This window comes from Solanum dulcamara, chromosome 1, assembly GCF_947179165.1.
Source record: "Solanum dulcamara chromosome 1, daSolDulc1.2, whole genome shotgun sequence".
NCBI lineage: Eukaryota > Viridiplantae > Streptophyta > Magnoliopsida > Solanales > Solanaceae > Solanum > Solanum dulcamara.
The window spans coordinates 51,117,048-51,137,747 of NC_077237.1; the positions used below are offsets into that span (position 1 = coordinate 51,117,048).

The following is a 20,700-nucleotide window of genomic DNA, read 5'->3' on the forward strand; positions in this document are numbered from 1 at the left end:
AAGATATCTGCAAGTTGGTCACTTGACTTCACAAATTTGGTAACAATATCTCCTGAGAGTATCTTTCTCTGACAAAATGACAATCAATCTCAATGTGCTTAGTCCTTTCATGGAACACTAGATTGATGTGATATGAAAGGCCGCTTGATTATCACACACAAGTTCCATATGACCGGTTTCTCCAAACTTTAGTTCTCTCAGCAACTGTTTGATCCAAACTAGCTCACAAGTTGCTACCGCCATTGCTCGATATTTTGCTTCTGCACTAGATTGAGCAACCACACTCTGTTTCTTACTTTTCCACGACACCAAATTACCTCCTACTAAAACACAATATCCAGATGTAGAACGTCTATGAGAGAGTGATCATGCCCAATCAGCATCTGTATATCCAGTAATATGCTCATAGCCTTGATCCTCAAAGAGTAGTTCTTTATCGGGAGCTGACTTTATATATCGCAGAATACGAACAACTACATCCCAATGACTATCACAAGGAAAAGTCATAAACTGACTTACAACACTCACAGGAAAAGAGATGCCAGGTCTAGTCATTGTAAGATAATTCAACTTTCCAACCAGCCGTCTTTATCTTTCAAGATTACTAAGTGGCTCCCCCTGTCCTGGAAGAAGTTTAACATTTGGATCCATAGGAGTGTCAATGAGTTTACATCCCATCATTCTGTCTCCCTCAAGAATGTCTAAAGCATACTTGCGTTGAGAAATAACAATATCTTATCTAGACTGAGTAACCTCAATACCTAGAAAATATTCAGTCTGCCAAGGTCTTTAGTCTGAAAATGTTGAAAGAGATGTTGTTTCAAATTAGTAATACCATCTTGATCAGTGATAATGATATCATCAACGTAAACCACCAAATAAATACACAAATTTGGTGCAGAATGTCTATAAAACATAGAGTGATCAGCTCCACTACGAGTCATGCCAAACTCCTAAATTACTGTGTTGAACTTCCCAAACCAGGCTCGAAGAGATTGTTTCAAATCATAGAGTGACCTACGCAATCAACATACAAGACTACTAGACTCCCCCTGAGCAACAAAAATAGGTGGTTGCTCCATATAAACTTTTTCCTCAAGATCACCATGCAGAAAAGCATTCTTAATATCCAACTGATGAAGAGGCCAATGAAGAACAGCAGCCATAGATAGAAAAAGCCTCACAGATGCTATTTTAGGCACGGGAGCAAAAGTGTCACTATAATCTAGTCCAAATATCTGAGTATACCCTTTGGCAACAAGGCGAGCCTTAAATCAATCAACTTGATCATCAGGACCAATTTTGACTACATAAACCCAACGACAACCACCAGTAGATTTACCTGCAGGAAGAGAGACAAGTTCCCAAGTACCACTTAAATGTAAAGCAGACATCTCATCAATCATAGCCTGCCTCCATCCAGAGTGGGAAAGTGCTTCACCTATAATCTTAGGAACGGAAATAGAGGACAAAGATGATACAAAGGCATAATAGGATGATGATAGACGATGCTAACTCAAGAAAGTATAATGTGGATTAGCATTTCGAGTATATCGTATACCTTTTTGAAGTGTTATCGATTGGCCAGGAGAAGGCAAGTCCGCAGTGGGAACAGCGTCTGACGCATAGACATGAATCATCTGGGACTAGTGCTAGATGAGGGCGACGATGATAAGTCAGGCGTGGTGGCACTACAACTGGAGATGTAGAAGTAATCGTAGATTCCTCAAAAGTCGGTACAGGTAAGACCTGAGGTATGGGTAAGACCTTAGAGAGATCGGCATGATCAGAAGAGGTATAATAAGGTTGAGATTCAAAGAATGTGACATCGGCACAGTGTTTTGGATGGCAAAAGGCGACAAGGGTTTGTCTCACCTAGCGGCGAGGCGCTCGCCTTTTTGAATTGAGGCGCCAATTAATACCAAACTCTTAAAATATTTAATTGCATATATAAATATCCAAAATCTCAATAGCAATAACATACATTAGCAAATATTTCAATTCAAAAACTAATAGTAGATACTAAAAGTCTAGAACTAGAATGACTTAATAATTCATAAGACTAAATTGAGTAGGGCAGAAATAAATATAGAAGGATTCGAATTTTTTTTAAAATATAGGCAGATTGCATAGTAGTCAGTAGCTCCAGTCTCTAGAAATAAAAAAAACAGAGGATTAAAAAGAGTTTAAAACAGAGCATTAAAAACACTGTTGTGATAACTGCATATGAAAGAAAAAGAGGAAAAGAGGAAGAAAAAAAGAAGTTGGTTGAATTCAAGTGTTGTCTCGAAGTAGAGGAGAAAGAAGAAAGAACTGAAGAAGAAAGAAGAAGCTAAAAACTTACTTGTTGACTATGAACTGGAGAGAAGAGGGTCGCGAGCTGGAGAAGAAGCTCGCCGACTGCAACTGGAGAGAAAAAAGGGAGTCTAGTCGCGGAAACCCAAAACTCCAAATAAACCCTAATATTTCTTTTTAATTATTAAATCAGGTCTATTTAAAAAAAAAAAAGGCGACGCCTACAACACCTCACCTCGCCTCTCGCATTTCGCCATTTTCTCGCCTCTGACCGCCTTTTTGAATGTCGCCTCGCGTTGCCTGTAATAGGCGAAAGGGCTTCGCCTCGCCTCGCAATTCACCAAAGGCGCAAAGGCACTCTCCTTTGAGAACACTGCATCGGTGGACATAAGGTATTGACGAAGATCAGGCGACTAACAACAATACCCTTTTTGAACTCGAAAATAACCAAGGAAGATACATTTGAGAGCACGGGGGTGCTAATTTATGAACAAAGCATATGCTCCCAAAGACACGAGGAGGGATAGAGTAAAGATGTGATTGAGGAAACAACATGGAATGTGGAGGGAGGGATAGAGAAGATGAAGACATTCTATTAATTAAATAACAAGATGCAAGGACCGCATAGCCCCAAAAATGCAGCGGAACATAGGATTCAATGAGAAGAGTGCGAACAGTCTCAATAAGATACCTATTCTTCCTTTTTGCTACGCCATTCTGTTGAGGGGTGTACGGACAAGATGTTTGGTGAATAATTCCTTGGTGAGTCATAAACTCCTGAAATTGGGAGGATAAGTATTCTAAGGCATTATCACTACGAAAAGTACGAATAGAAACACCAAACTGATTTTGTATTTTAGAAAAGAAACTTTTGAATATAGAAAATAACTCAGAACGATCTTTCATTAAGAAAACCCAAGTGCATCATGAATAATCATCAATGAAACTAACGAAATAACGAAATCCTAAGATTGAACTAACTCTACTAAAACCCCAAATATCAAAATGAACTAATTAAAAAATAGACTTTGAATGCCCCTCAATACTACATGAAAATGTAGCACGAGTGTGTTTCCCAAGTTCACATGACTCACAATCTAATATGGATAAACTAAACAAACTAGGCACCATCTTGTGTAGTTTGGATAGACTCGGATGTCCCAAACGTTTGTGAATTACGTTTGGAGGATCTATAACGGAGCATGCTGTGAATGAATTTGAAGAGGTAAAATAGTAAAGGCCTTGTGATTCATATCCAGTGCCAATCATTTGTCTTGTACTGCGGTCCTGCATGAGAAAAAAATCATCAAAAAAATGTTATGCCACAATGTAGGGCACACATCAAACGACTAACAGATGTCAGATTAAAAGAAGAACCAGGAACATAAAGAACAGAGTCTAGAGAGACAGAAGATAGGGGTTTGGCTTGTCCAACCCCTTTTGGTTTTGTTTGGATTCCATTGGCTAAAGTAATAGTAGGAAGAGATTGCGAATAAACAATATCGGACAGAAGTGATTTGTTACCAGTATTATGATTAGAAGCGCTTGAGTCCATGACCCATGATTCAGGAGTATTAGACTGTTAAACACAAGCAAAAGAATTACCAGCAATAGAACCATCAGGCTGAGCAACCGAGGCTACTTGTGGAAACGTTTGCTTGCTCGATACTAAAGGAACTCATCATATTCTGTCTGAGCAATATCAGCAGTATTGGATGGTCGATCAGGCGGAGCAACCAAGGCTACTTGTGGAGATGTCTGTATACTTGCACAATTTCGAAGAAACTCATTATATTCCTTTAGAGCAACAGGATCAAAACTGGGAGGTGGACCATGCAAAGTATAACACATGTCACGAGTGTGTCCAAGCTTATGGCAATAACTACACTTGGATCGAGGTTTCCCAAAATGACTTCCTCCTTGCCGATTCTCCATAGATTGATATGTTGGTTTTTCTATGACTTGAGATGCGAGAACAGAGGAGTCAACGGTGGATGATGAAATGTCTTTGTGACTGGGAGGCGCAGTAAGATGAAGCAGTCTAGAGAATAACTCATCTATTGTAGGAACCGTAGGAATAGCTAAAATCTGATCACGCACTGCATCATGGTCAGTAGGCAGTCCAGCAAGTGTAAGAACTAGAAACAACATTTGTTTGTGCTCTCGTTGTTTTTCCACATTCGTAGTGACGAGTATCAACGTTTCAATTCCTCCATGACTGCTTGTACTTGTCCCAAGTAAGTAGACATATCGGATTCTTGTTTCTTTAAGTTGGTCGTTCGAGATATCACATTACAGAAACGAGATATGTCATTAGTATATAAAGCACGAGCCTTTTTTCCAGATTGAATAACATGTCTAGAAAGGGCGGAACAAGGGCATCAACTTGGAATCAATAGAGCGCCACAAGAGACTACATAATTGAGCATCAACCTTCTCTCAATGTGTTTTGGTTGTTGCACCTTCAGTAATAGATTTTTCCTTTTCATCAACCACACATGATTTGTTCGTTAAGTGACCTTGGACACCTTGACCTTTGCACCACAACTCAAAAGAGGAAGCCCAATCAAGATAATTTGAACTTCGCAGTAATGGTTCAGAAGTCATCATAGAGCTTGAACTTCCAATTCCCATAATTTTTTTGCCAGAAGTGTCAACCCCAAAGACATCTTGTGAAATCAGAATTTCTCCCCCTCAAAAAAAGAAAAAAAAATATAAATAAACTCAAAATAGGTTGTCGGAATCTGGAAATTAAATGTCCAGTCGCCGGAAAATCTGCACAGTAACCCTAATTTCCAGGGATATTTTTCTCACAGTTGCTCTGATAGCATGTGAGAAATATTAAAGAAAAATATTATTGAATTGTGTATCTACATTATTACACAGAGACCCTATTTATACACTACAATACAATCTTTTACCAAGTAGGATACTATTTACTATTTCTATTTCTATTACTATTCATATTTCTATTCCTATTCTAAGTAGGATTGTATATATCTACTCCTATTCTAACAACCTGTTTCTTGCATCCATCAATAGATAAAGATGTGCAATAGTAGAGAAAAATTACAATAATGCCACGAGTCAACAATATTCTAACCTTACCTAGAGTCTCGCCATACGCTATTTAAATGAAAAATTGGAATAACAAGAGTAGCATTCAGTAGTCCTGCAACTGCTACAGCATCACATATCTGCAATTTATACATAGAAAAAAAACATGTTTTAGCAATCCTACAGTAAATGAATAGAACATTGTCTTACCCTGTAACTAAGACACAATAAGTGGCTGCATGATCAACTAAAATGATTAGTGACATCTTCAATTGCCTAGACTCCACATGGCAAATGGTCAAAATATGCACAATAGTATAATCCGCTCAAAATATATCTAGTAGTTATGCTTCTATATTCAACAAAATTAGGGTATGGAAACTGTTTTCCTCCCTAGAATGGTGAAAATATGAAACTGATGTTATTTTCACCTTATGAAAAAGGTTATCACTAGCTTTGTTGGTTCTTTTAAAGACGGTGCAGAAAAAAGGGTTGGAAGTATTGATTGAATATGTCTCTCACTTTTTTATTAAGCATAAGAGGGCTTCAAATAACCAATTTGAGCACATAATATGCAGAAAATCTGCAATTCAAAAAATTTAAAATATCTCAACTTAAACAATCTAATAAAGATTCAAATTTCAAATTCATCCTAAACCTAGACAACTTATTATACTAAAAATTATTGCAGTAACTAAAAATAATTTCCAATACTCCTTTGCTTTAGTTAATGCAATTTAAAAACTGCTCCTCCTCAATTTTTGTTTTGATGGTTGATGTTGAATTGTTTTGATTGTTTTTTAACTTCCAAAATTTTATCTTCTTCTCTTTCTTCTTTTGAGTTTGTGCATAAATAGGATTTGTATGGAGTATTCGTATGGATTGTTTTTCCATTACAATATTCAATTAATCATAGGTTTCAAAATATGATTTCAATCTCACCGACAAAAATCGATACTTCTCATCGGTGAAAATTTGTGGGGCGTTGAAAGAGCACTGTTGCTTGTCATAGTCGAAAAATGGGTTAAAAATTGGTATGGGTTGAAAATAGTTTACGCGTTGAAAATAAGCACGGATTGAAAATGGGTTGAAAATAGCCTTGGCAGATTAAAAATGGGTTGAAAGTAGATCTTCCAAAGAACTCGCAGATTCCGTAAGATCAATGAGGCTCTTGATACCATTGTTAGTTTTTTTAAAAGATGGTGCAGTAAAAGTGTTGAAAGTATTGATTGAAAATGTCTATCAATTATTTTATTAAGCATAAGAGGATTTTAAATAGTAAAATTGAGCATATAATATGCAGAAAATCTGCAATTCAAAATTCAAAAAAGCTAAAATATCTCAACAACTAAAACAACCTAATAAAAATTCAAATTTCAAATTCATCCTAAACCTAGACAAAAGTTACTATGCTAAATATTACTACGGTAACTAAAAGCAATTTTCAACAAGCTTTGCTGAAACGAATACCAAATTTCTCAAAGGTGATTCATGTAGAAATGGAAAAGATATCTTCACCAAATAAACCATCTGATCCACTATGTAAACTGGGTTTGGGTACAGATATTAATTAGTAAATGGTTTGACTTTTGAATAGGTTTAAATTGTGTTACCCACTAACCCTTCTAATATCTATTTATGAGATAAATAAATGTCAAAGAAATTTGTTGTAAGCTTTGACTTTTAATAGTTGAGCTTTTCTAGGAAAGGATAATTTCTTAGTTATCAGGATCCCTGATTTAAGGATCATTGGTATTATAGGAAACTATTCCTTGAGATCAGAAATTAGAATCCTTGACATTAGAATTAGTTTCCTGGTTTTTGTGTATATTTTTCCTTTAAGTACTGTATCAGATTGTACAGCAATATGTGAATGAGAACTAATTTTTCCTCTTGCAAATTTATACCTGTTCTCAAAGTGGGAATAAGATTTCCACTGATATATTGCTGAAACGGCCACTTCACAAAGTAGCATATCAGCGGCAGCAAAAGGAGAAAGCACTTTGATTTCTGAACATTTCAGAAGCATCATGATTTTTGGGGGAGATCCGTGTCATCAGTATGTCAGCCAATTTCACACAAGCTGTACGGGAAGAATTACTTGGAATGCGCATAAACCCTGAAGTTGGGCGTTGACAGAATAGGATAGCTGGGATATCTGAGAGGATATATCAGGAAACCTGAAAAGGGAAACGCTTCACTAGGCGAAAGGAGTCTGAGTACTCCATTATCATTGCCTGGCTGATTAAATCCATGGAACTTTCAATAGGCAAACCCTACCCTTTTCTTCCTATTGCAAAAATGTATGGGAAGCTATTAGGGGAACTTATTCATATGTTAAAGGAAGTCTTTCAAATATTTGAATTAAAACTAAATTGTGGAGGTCTAGGCCAGGAGATTAAGAAGTTATTGAGTATTATAATGAAATGTGACACTTTGGCAAGATGTTAGAAAAATGCATAAGAACTGCAGTAGTCCAAGTTCTCTGTATCTGTAGAGCAGGTATTTACTGTTTAACAGTTAATTAGTTTCGATCTTATCCCTAATCCTTAGGAGTTGGTTTCTTAATTTCAGTAGGCTAGTAAACTCTATAAATTAGTCTGAATTTATAATGAAGTGTGTAGTTTTGCTTTGATCAATATCTTTTTGTTGGTTTATCAAACTTATGTTCCACTTATTTAATAACAAGGAAAACTAGATTTTTATGTTCTTCATTCACTGAAAACTCACAATTTGGTATCAGAGCACTTATTTCTTGAGGGATCTGTCGGTGTTTCATCAAAGCTAGGATTGAAATCAACAAGGCAAGTTTATCAATCATGGAAGCAGAATCAAGTTTTTCAATAATGGCACCACCTGTTTTTAATGGTGATAATTATCAAATTTGGGAGGTAAGGATGAAAACTTATCTAGATGCCATGGCTATGTGGGAGGCAGTCGAAGAGAATTATGAAGTAACTATGTTGCCTAACAATCCTACTATGGCCTATATCAAGAACCATAAAGAAAGGAAAACCAAAAAATCTAAGGCAAAGGCCTGTTTATTTTAGGCAGTATCTTCTTCAATTTTCACTCGAATTATCTCTCTAAAGTCAGCCAAAGACATCTGGGATTATCGCAAGGCAGAATACGAAGGGGATGAAAGGATCAGAGGTATGCAAGTGCTAATCTTATAAGATATTTTGAGATTCAGAAGATGAAATAAACCGAAACTATCAAAGATTACTCTGAAAGACTCTAGAACATAGCAAACAGGGTAAGATTGCTTGGTTCCATGTTCAATGATTCACGTATTGTTGAAAAAGTTCTGGTAACTATGCTGGAAAGATTTGAAGCAACCATAACTACTTTGGAAAACACTAAGGATCTGTCCAAGAGTACCTTCGCAGAGTTGTTGAATGCTTTGCAGGCTCAAGAACAACGAAGGGTCATGCGAGAAGAAGGAAATACCAAGAGAGCATTGTTTGCAAAGCCTCAAGATGGAGGCAAAAAAAATAGAAGAAGAAGAATGGGGAAGGCGTTCCAGCAAGTAATACCAAAGGAAAAGCTGGAAACTCAAAGAGAAGTCATCCTCCTTGTAAGCATTGTAACAAGAAAGGCCATCCACCATACAAATGTTGGAGAAATCCTGATGCTAGATGCAGTAAATGCCAAAGCTGTCATTTGCAAGAACAGTGATCAACAACAAGAAGCAGAGGCTCAGATTGTTGATGGAGAGGAGGAAGATCAACTCTTTGTTGCGACATGTTTTTCAAGTAGATCATCAAGCGAGTGTTGGCTGATTGACAGTGGATGCACTAATCACCTGACAAATGACATGTCTCTCTTCAAGGAACTGAAGCCCAAGACCATTACTAAAGTCAGAATAGGTAATGGCAGCCATCTTCCTGTGAGAGGAAACGAACCATTGTTATTCCAAGTCATTCAGGTACTAAAACAATTTCTAATGTGCTTTATGTACCTGACATAGATCAAAACTTGCTTAGTGTTGCTCAATTGATGGAAAAAGGCTACAAATTAAATTTTGAAGATAAACATGGCTTAATCAAGGATGCTTCAGATCAAGAAATGTTTAAAGTAAGAATGAGAGGCAAAAGTTTCTCATTAAATCCATTTGAGGAGGAGCATGTGGTTTAAGAAAGTTTTGCAGAAGTATGGCACAAGAGGCTCGGACATTATCACTATGAAGGGTTGCTTAAAATGCAAAAAGCGAAAGTAGTGGAGGAGGACTTGTCTAGTGAGGTGCATCTAAAAGCATCAAAATGAGTTATCAGATACATCAAAGGTACCATTAATTATGGTGTCAAGTTTTAGAAAAAACTAGATCTGAAACTACTTGGGTATTCTAATAGTGATTGGGTTGGTTCTGTTGATGACATGAAGAGCACATCTAGATACTGCTTCAGTCTTCGCTCAGGAATTTTTTCGTGGTGCTCAAAGAAGCAAGACATTATGGCTCACTCCACTGCAGAGGCAGAATTTGTGGCTGCAACAGCAGCAGTGAATCAAGCGTTGTGGTTGAGGAAAATATTTGTTGATCTGCACATGAATAAAACAAAGGGTACTGAAGTATTTGTGGACAACCAATCTGCAATAGCAATCTCTCATAATCCTGTATTTCATGGGAAAACAAAACACTTCAACATCAAGCTTTTCTTCTTGTGGGAAGTGCCAAAAAATGGGGACGTGATTCTGCTCTATTGCAAAAATGAGGAGCAGTTGGTTGATATCTTCACCAAACCTTTATCAGGCAATAAATTTCAACTTCTCAGGCAAAAACTTGGAATTTGCAGCTCTTAAAGCAAGGAGGAGTGTTGGAAAAATACATAAGAACTGCAGCAGTCCAAGTTCTCTCTATCTGTAGAGCAGTTATTTACTGTTTAGCAGTTAATTAGTTTCTATTCTATCCCTAATCCTTCGGAGTTGGTTTCTTAATTTTAGTTGGCTTGTAAACTCTATAAATTAGTCTAAATTTATAATGAAGTATGTAGTTTTGCTTTCATCAAAATCCTTTTGCTATTTTATCAAACTTATGTTCCACTTGTTTAATAACAAGAAACTAGATTTTTATGTACTTCATTCTGTGGAAACTCACATAAGAGTTAGGGGGTATTTGGATTGGCTTTTTCTAAGTGGCTTATAAGTTAAAAGCTAAAAGCCATAAGTTGGGAACACCCAACTTTTGGCTTTTGGCTTTTGGCTTTTGGCTTTTTTTAAAACCTTTTTAGCCTTAAAAAGTGTCTTTTTTGTGTTTGTCAAACACTTCCAAAACTTAAAAAGTGCTTAAAAGCTAAAAAACACTTAAAATAAGTCAATCCAAACACCCACTTAGACCAATATTGTAATGATGATGAATTTTAGCTATAATGTTCATGAAAAGCGAAGAGATGATAAAGTTTATCTTTTTCTTTGAAATTAATAGAAGTTTCTCCTTTTTGGCTGGGGCTAAATCAAGATTTTGCTGAAGGGACAAGATTCTTGGGAAGAAACCTTTAAATACCAGAAGCCATTTCTGAAATTAGAGGGGAAGAAACTAGCAGAAAAGTCATGCTAAGACCTGACCATGACCCAAAACCTGCCACAGAAAACTCTGCTCTAGCTACAATGTGAAGTGACTTAGAAAATGATAAGAAAACAAATTGTGGTGTTATCATCCTAAGATACCTTGCCATAATTGTGAAACCTATGAAAGTCACCTAGAACTTGATTCAAGAAAGTCACTCAAGTTGTAAAAAATCAAGGATAATCTGAAGGGAAAGGAGATCATACCTTGTTTGTAAAGCTCTCGCAGAAGGAAAGACAGTTATTTCGATTGTGTATGTCAATGACATCCTCCTCATCGAAGATAATCAACAAGAAATGAAGTTGTTGAAGAAAAAATCGGCATTTAAGTTTGAGATCAAGAACTTGGGAGCTTGTGATGCTTTCTTGGCATGGAGATAGCTTGATCAAAAAAGAGTGTCGGTTTCACATAAAAATTATGTGAGTAACTTACTTAAAGAGACGAGACTTAGTAGATGTAAACCGGCAAAAATGCCAATTGATGTCAATCGCAAGTCCGGAACAAAAAAGAAACTATAGCATGTGGCATTGTAGCACAGTACCAAAGATTAAGAAAGCTTATCTACTTATCTCACACTTGTGACTTGACCAGACATTGCATCTGTTGTCCTTTTAGTGGGTCCATCATGCCTTCACCACATGAAGAACATCTTTTTTTTATAAAGGTAATTTTTCATTCACATCAAAAAACTCATCCGCAAAAGACTGATTAGGTGGGATTTACAGCCCCCAGGGGGTAATTTCCAAGCCAAAAATTGGGCAAAAAACTTTACAATTGAGCCATAAATTCCACTAACATTTCTACCTCCCCCACCAAATCCTGTTTACACCAAGAATACAACAGACTCAAGCTATTCATCTTGATTTTCTGGATGCTCCTGGGTTTCCCATCATGGGATCTTTTATATCTTCCTTCCACAATGTCGACCAAATGCAGGCTGGGAGACATTTCCACTAGTCCTCTTTGAATCTTCTCCTTCTGCCCACTCCGTCCCACTGTCTCAGGCTCTCAGCATGTCTAAAGCAGTCTTGGGCATTACCCGGTTAACCCCAAATATACATTAGAACATGTCCCACAGATTTATAGTTGTTTTGTAGTGTAAGAATAAGTGACGGTCAACTTCTGCCTCTTTCCCACACATGCAACACCTTGAGCAAATCTGTATACCTCTTCTTTCAAACACTTCATGGGTTAAACATGCTTTCCTAAGTACCCAACAAGTGAAAACTGAGACCTTGTGAGTAATCTTGATTTTCCAAATTAGTTTTCATGGCCATTCCATTTCCATTGTCTGAATTAGTTTAAGCTTCAGTAACAAGACTTCACAAAAATGTCCCTTTTCTGTGCATTTTCCAAATTGGAACATCAAGACCTTCAGTAACACCTGGGAATGCATTTAGTATCTATAGTAAACCTGCCACTCTACTAATTTCGCAGTCATTCAAAGCCCTCCTAAAAATCAAATCCCAATCTTGAGGGCTTCACACCTATGCCACAGTGGCCATCTGTTGTATGCTCAAAATATAAAGGTCTAGCAACATGTTCTTCAAATTTTCTTCCCCTAACCAGAGTTCATTCCAGAAACTTGTTTTCACCCCACCACCAATCCTAAAGGAAAGGTTGGGGATAAAGGATGGCCACAATCTTTTGATTGTCTTCCATACAGAGCATCAAAAGGCTAAGTTGCGCGAACTCTTCCCTTTTGATGCCGCACCCGTGTTGGATTCTCCAAAGTACTCTACAACAACAACAAGAAGCCCAGTATAGTCCCACAATGTGGGGTCTAGGGAGGGTAAAGTGTACGCAGACCTAACCCCCACCTTAAAAGGTAGGGCGGCTGTTTCCGAAAGACCCTCGGCTCAAGAGAGGAAAACAAGATAAAAGGTCAGATAGGGACAAGCATATAGAAAACAAGATGACACGCACCCGTTGACATTTTTGAAGAGTCCTAGCAACAAATTCCAAAGATACCATTTGCTTCTTCAGTGATCCAACTGTTTTGGAGACCATATTTTTGTGATATGAATCTCCTCCACAGAGCCAAATCTTCACCACAGAACCTCCATAGCCAATTCTTCAGCAAGCTGGCATTCTGCACACTCAACTTCATAATACCCAAACCACCTTGAATTTTGCTAACACTACATCTCATTTAACAAGATTATATCCAAGCTTCTCTTTATTGCCCAGCCAAAGGAAGACTCTTCTTGATTTGTTGATTTTCTTTTTATATCCACGCTTCTCTTTATTGCCCAGCCAAAGGAAGACTCTTCTTGATTTGTTGATTTTCTTCTCTATACTGCTTGGATTGGGAATAAGCTCATCATATATGTAGGGAGTGCATCCATCACTGATTTGATGAGTTATTCTGCCTCCCAAGGATAGATAATGGTTTTTCCATCTTGTCAACTCTCTCACATCTTTCTAGTACTTCACTCCAAACTTCCCCCACTTTGTTCTTTGCACCAAGAGGCATTCCAAGGTTTTTGTTGCGAGAGAGGCCACCTGACATCCTAGGTTCTCAGCAAGTACATGCATATTAATGACCTGGTTAACAGTGTATAACCAACTTTTGTGCCAATTGACATGGAGTCCTGATATGCCCTCAAAAATGGTTCAAATGTCCCTCAAGTGTCTAATTTGATTTACTTCTTCTCCACAAAAAAACAAGGAATCATCTGCATATAACAGGTGTGAGATCTCCATAGCATCCCCCTCCTTATTTGCATTTGCACAGAAACATTGCAACCAGCAGTTCTCACTTGCTTTCCTAATCATGCAGTTGAGACCCTCCATAGCTAAGATAATGCAAAACGGGAAAGAATCTCGCTACCGGCGGTTTAAAAATGTAAAACAGGTAAGAATCTCTACTCACATGCTCTTTTCCTTATCTTCTTTGTTCCTCACATCAACACATCATCGTGAATCTCACTGGAAACACTCTTAAAAATTTCAGATCTAACTGAAAATTAACCAGATCTAAAATTAACCAGATCTAAAAGACACTACTGGAGAATATATTTTTTCCAACTAAGTTTGTCCTCACTTATAAATTGTGTAAACCATGTATAATAACGGTATAATATGCTTCTAAATTGTGTGTGTATATTATGCAAGTAGTATATGTTGATTATACATTTTATATACACAATTATTTTACAGAAAATGGGTGTGGAGTACGGTGCCTACAGTGGCTACTGATAAAAAAGTATATAATATGGATATAATATTGTATGAAAAGTGTATTTCATAGTGCATATGAAGTGTATAATAAATGTATATATGAAGTATATAATAAATGTATATATAGTGTATAATATACATTTTGGCTACAGTATGTCTTTTAATTTTATGAGGTCATCCTGTTGTCACTATTTCAACCGAATGGCTACTTATGTACTTGCCCCATAAAGAAATAGACTTTGAACCTAACTCAAACCAAAAGTTAGCTCAAAAGGTGAGGATTGCCCAAGATCATATAAAGGAGGCAAATTCCTCGTCCCACTTAATGTGGGACTTCAACATATGCCATTTAATTAATGTCACAACAACTTACAGACATTAGCATTAAAGTAATGCGTAAGCCAAGTTTTGAATCTCTAATTAACAGGTTGGGAGTGATAGATGTCTATGTTCCAGCTTTGGGGAGTGTCAAGAATCTACTGTACTCTTCTACGTTTAGTTGTTGAACTTTTTCATATAAGATAGTTCCTAATTTATCAGGATCCTTGATTATACGATCTTGATATTTTAGGGAACTTGGGATTGAGGCGTAGTAGTTGTTTTCGTTGCTGTCAGTATTTTAGGAAACTAATCCCTTGAGTGCAAAAATTAGAATCCCTCGAGATTAGACATTAGTTTCCTTATTATTGTGTATAGTTTTCCTATAAAAACTGTATCAGATTGTAAAGCAACATATGAATGAGAATTAATGTTTCCTCCTACTAAATTCAACAAAAAAAATCCCCTACTTTTCAGTTAACTTTCTCAAAAAAAAAAAAAAATAAGGAGCGAAAAGCATTTCTCTTACTCTCTCCCGTCAACTAGCAGTTCAACTTGTTTTTTCATTCATTTCCTCTTATTCTATTATGAATAGTTTGTCTGCTGTGTTCACCTTTTATTTTCTTTTTATAATAATTCCTTCAGAATTATAAAACTGCGGTCTCTGTAGTAACTTTTTCAAGCTAATAAAGACAATTTTTAGAAATAATATTGGAGCAGAGAATTGAGTCAGGAACCTTCGCTGCTACCACTAATTGAAGGATAATTTAACTATTTGAATTCCCCAAAGTGAACGACTGAAATGGCCTAAACTGAAATAATTTAAATACAACATTTAGCTAATCTGTAGTGCATGTGAACAAAAGTCCTGCCACCAAAATGGATTTCAGAGCAACAAAACTATGCAGTCACTAAACTAGAGCCAAAAACAAATGTAAACCAACTTTAGGGAAAATTAAAACTTTCATATGTTTACAAATTCTCTCAAGATGGTAATCCATCAGACCAAAAAAAAAAATCGAAAGAACATACCGATAACCTTTGTTGGTTCAATCCACCATTTGCTTCAATTATGAGGTAGCCATTCGACTTTGGCAGTTCTGTGAAACCTTGAAGCACAAAAATAATATATTACTAGACATTAATAATTCAGAATTTCTTTACAAAGACATAAGGTAAGTTATTTTGGATATTCAACAAGGGCAGCCAAAGACCTAGTAGTGGCAAATGGGTGGGTTGAAAATGGATTCGACGAAAATTGGTGCTGTTGCAGCCCACCCATATTAATAGGGGTAAAAAACGTGTTGGGTAAAAAATAGTCCTAACTCAAATTTATCTCCTTAAGCCGAAAGTGGAAAACCTAAACAAAAACTGATCTTCAAATTTCAACAATTCAAGAACCAAAATTTGTTCCAAATAAGCTCAAATTTGAAACAAATTCATTTTATATATCATCAAGAACAAATCTCAATCATTAATTTGTCAAAAGAATAGCAAATCTAAAAGATCAATTTTGCAATAATAGTGATTTTTCGTTGTTTTCCAGACCCATTTGATTAATCTCGCTTTCTATATTTGAAATTTCTCAATTTCTTCAAAGCATTACATTTCAATGGCTATACATTTGAAAAATACTACTGTACACTAAGAAGAAGAAGAAAAAAAAGAAGCAGAAGAAAAAGGTGGTAGGGATGGCAATGGGACAGGGCGGGTTTTGCCTTATGCAGGACAGGGCAGGTATGGCTTTATGCGGGTGGGGGGGCGGGGCATGGGTTCCCTCCCTTCACACTTCAAACCTGACACTTACGGGAGAAAAACTTAATCTTCTCCTCAAAATATAAAGAGATTCTAGTTACATTTTATTAGGAATTAAGGGCAGTCAATTTAACTAATTAAATATAGCACTAAAGAATTATTAAGATATGTTGATTAGCTAGAATTTGCTTGGAATAGTAATAAATAAATTATTGGTCGTGCTCAATATCAGAGTAAATAGTAAGAAACTATTGTTATATTTAATTAACACTTTCCCCAAATTATATACTGACCTAAGCATGTTTATTTAACACCTTATTCAAAGTATTACACTAGTATTGGGGGGGGGGGGGGGGGAAGAAGTAAAATGCTGCAAACCAGAGGAGAAAGAATGGAAATTGTCTAGGAGATTGAGGGAAATTGGAAAAAGAAACTGTACATAAGCTTCATCTGTGAAAGAATAACTTTTTTTTAATAAAGAATTATAACAATATAAATTAATTAATACGACTTAGCAGGATAGTGATTTTTTTCTTTTTATGACTACCATACTTTACTGTCAAATTCACTTAAAAAAAACTAAAAAAATTATATAGGGCGAGGTGGGGCAGGTTGGAAATAGAAATTGCCATGCGGGACGGGTTGAAGTCTACGAGGGTTTATAGAGGTTTGCCCCCACAACCTCCACGCCCTATTGCCATCCATGGAAGTGGAGAAAAAACCAATAGTTCTGTCTGAAATTACATAATACTAGGTAGCAATCATAAAATTATAATAAATGGATTTGTTAGCATAGAATTTTATTTATATTTTTGCAAGTAAACACCTAACCACACATGATATTTGGCAGAAGTACGTTGAATGCATATCTCCATTAAAATTGACTTTCATGCATATGTACTGTTCAAGTGCTCAACTTCCTATCAGTGTAGTCAAAGGCGCGCTTAAGCCTTGAAGCGAGGCTCAAAACGTGTTGAGCGCTTCGCCTCGCTTTATGTGCACTTCAGTGTCGTCATCGAGGTTCTAAGGTAAACATTTCCTTGTCAATGAGCCTCTTCTTAAGAAGTGACACTAAACAATTGATATTTCACTTTATCATAATTTGTTTTCAATTTCTTTGGTCATTTATTTGTCATTCATGTTTATAATTATTAGTCTTGGACTAAACATATATATTTGTTTTTTTTCTCCCTTTGCGCCTTTTTTTTATTAAAGCCCACGCTTTATTTGCGCTTTGTGCTTAAAGCCGCAACGGACCTTAGAGTTTTTTGAGCTTTTCACCTTTGATAACACTACTTCCTATTAACACCAAAATATGAATTCTTCCTTTGATAGTTTTAAACCCAAAAAAGAAAGTAATTCCCATCATATTCAATCGACACGCCATTTTTAATCATGTAAAACAGATAGAAGAAAGAGAAAAATATAATACTAGTACCAGATACAGAAAGTAGCAACAGTGGAAAATAGAACTTCAATAACGACAATTTGAAAATTATGAACAACTGTAGCAAATCCATGTTTACCCATATTTTACCACTATTTACCCATATTTCTATGGGCTAAATATGGGTTGAAACCCAAATTTTACCCATATAAAATATCCCTCACCCAACCCATTGAAACATGGACAGGTTGGGCAGGTTAACAAAATATGGGCTCTTTTTCCCACCACTAGGCTGTCCTATATGCCCTAGCAAATCAGAGAAATCCAAATAGTTTCCTATTTAGATTTCTTCAATGCCACTGTGGAGGGTGAAAGGACAGATGGGGGCGGAGAGTTAGAACTGGAGAAAGAAGAACCAGAGATACTTTCTTGATATGTTCTTGGCATGGTAGCTAACCATCCTTAACTCTTGAAAGCAATAATTGGGCAATTTCAAACATTAGCGATCTTACTTTGAGACTAAGGAAGGATACTGCTTTGCATCAATATCAATGTTAAGAGTATTAAACACTAATTGCAAGAAAAATAGACAAATAATAGGAACATTGCTACTGGCTGAAAAAAAAATTAAAACCTTCTTGAGAAACAGTACGGGCAATACAAGGCTTCCAAACTTGATGCAACTTAGGATTCCACACATTTGTTAACTGCATCATTCACACCAAACAAACTTTTGGGTTAGTGCTATGAACTTTCATAACAAATATTCGCCAAAAAGACATCTGCAAAAGAATTATTTAGAGAATACATAAAGAAAGAGTCAATAAACGTTACTTTTACCAATTAAGAATCACATAACCACCCATTACAAACTCAAAAGTTATATTCCATATACACACCGCAAAAAGAACTATGTGAAATAAATTGTTTAGGAAGACATAAAGACAGAAGAAAAAAATTATCAATTTTACCCCACTAAGGATCAAATTATCACCTTGTTAGAATAGGAATAGGAACAAGAATATTATATAGAATCCTATTTGGAAAAGGATTAGTATATAGAATCCTACTTGAGAAAGGATTGTAATGTAGTGTCCCAGTTATAAAAGGAGTTTAATGTATTGTCTATAAATAGGATCTCAATGTAATAATGTAGATACACAATTCAATAATATTTTTCTCCTATATTTCTCACATATCTGTTACCAGCTAACCCAAACTTCCCATTTATACCTATGCAAAAATCTTGAAATATTCTGGATAATACTCCTCACATGGGAAGCAATGATGATTGATGAATATAGGAAAACTTTCAAGATGTAAATCAAGCTCAGATAGCTCAATTCTACTCCCGTTTACCAAAATGTCTGAGTACAAAGCCAAATTTCAAAAAACACTTTATGCTGTCCATCTATATAGCTTAAATTCACTGTTCAAATATGGATTATCCCAGAAAAAGGAACCCAAAATTGTATTCAGTAAGCTAGACAAAGAAGAAAGGAAAAGTGAGCTCAAATGGAAATCGTACTAACTCAATGGAACTAACACGAGCTATTTATACTAATCATCTAACCAACTCACTAACATGTAACTAAGTCACTAACTTAATAACAACCTGAAAAATATCTTAAGCTACTGTTACAACTAAGCTAGTACATTTTTTATCATAAACACAAACTAAGGTAGTACATTAGAAGCAATATAACTTATACTTTCAACATTCACAGCAAAGCAGTAAGGCAAAATACAAAATGGACAGAAAATCTAATAGGGGACACGTGCCACTAAAAACTCATTACACTTCAATTTTTTTCTCCTGATTAAAGTTCACAAGTTACCTTTCTAAGCTTTCATGTTCAAAAAATTGTGGTTCCAGAATCTAACCAAACAAGCCAACTAAAATGTAACATCATATCAGAAATTTAATCACACTAAAAGAAAACCTCGGAAGTGAAAGAGAAGTACATACTACAAATGATTAAGTAGATTACCAAATTGGAGCTTCCATTGTTCTCAGCCTCCATTAATGGCCAGAGCTTTTCAAAAACTTGTGGGCTCCTGTAAACTGATCCAAGTGGCGCCAGCCCGGTGCCCCCACCACTTGTACCAGATGCATCAAAGCCTAAAGCACCCATATATAACAACATTCCAGATATATACAACAAGGGAGCAAAAAGTAACACCCCTCTTCGCCTATATACAGCAGATACTATCATAAAACCTAACTTCTCTGCAAAATTCTGCAGCTTTACTTGACAATTACCACCGGGGAAACTACCACATACATCAGTGTTCTTATTCCGGGTATGACGGAAACGGGGGGAGGATGGCGGAGACGGCGAGTTCACGCCATTGCCTAGCCGGCTTAGGCCGTGCATGTAGACCTTAAACAGAGGACGCAATTTCAGTTATTTCGATAGAAAGAAAGTATTGGGTAAAATAGTTCAAACAATGTGTGGGGAACAGCAAAATTGCTAAGTGGGGAGGAAGGGAATGGAAGTTGCAAGTAATATGGCTGTGAGGCTCACGGACACTGGCAGTAGGGACCGTTGTATAAAGCGGTGTAGTGTAAACAGCTATACGCAATAAAGAAATCCACTTGCCCAATTACAACCAATCCTTCACCGACACAAGGACCAAAAGCAAAGTGCAATGCGCATCAGTTCTGATACTGCTCGTCTTCTTCTTCGACTCTGAAATTGGGAAAGCTTAGATCACACAAACAAACATAACTCAAAAGGAAAACTAAGTATAGCATTTTTTCAAGCTGACAAACCTTTCTCTATACCTCTCTCTATGCTTCTTCTGTTTACAGAGAAAATTATCAAAATGGTCCTTCTGTTTACAGAGAAAATTATCAAAATGGTCCTTAATTTATAGAAGTCAGGACTATTTGGACCCTTCATTCTCTAATAATAATAGTTTTTAGCATATATACAAATATATATAAGAGTTAATTGTTAAAAAATATACCTAAATTATTTCATTTTGCTGAGTTCATATCTAAATTAATGGGAGTGTGAGTTTCATAGCTGAATTGTCATTCATTAGTTTGAGAAACATATCTCAAATAATATATAAGTTGGTTTGTGTCCTACACTATTGCTTTTATTTAAAAACCTTGTCACATGCTATTTCACAT

At 36.2% G+C, this 20,700-nt stretch overlaps 1 protein-coding gene across 2 annotated transcripts in view; it reads right to left on the reverse strand.

Annotated features, from left to right (window-relative positions):
* Positions 1–20,392, reverse strand: part of LOC129884171 (O-fucosyltransferase 9) — a 35,297-nt gene extending 14,905 nt beyond the window's left edge. The window contains exons 1-5 of one of the 2 annotated variants that reach the window (XM_055958533.1): positions 20,335–20,392; positions 19,550–20,251; positions 18,193–18,265; positions 15,449–15,525; positions 5,404–5,492 (exon numbers count right to left, since the gene is read on the reverse strand). In XM_055958533.1, coding sequence (XP_055814508.1) covers positions 5,404–5,492; positions 15,449–15,525; positions 18,193–18,265; positions 19,550–19,936 — 626 coding nt within the window. In that variant the 5' untranslated portion in view covers positions 19,937–20,251; positions 20,335–20,392. The other variant, XM_055958562.1, reaches the window with a different exon arrangement.
* Between the last annotated feature and the right edge of the window lie 308 nt (positions 20,393–20,700).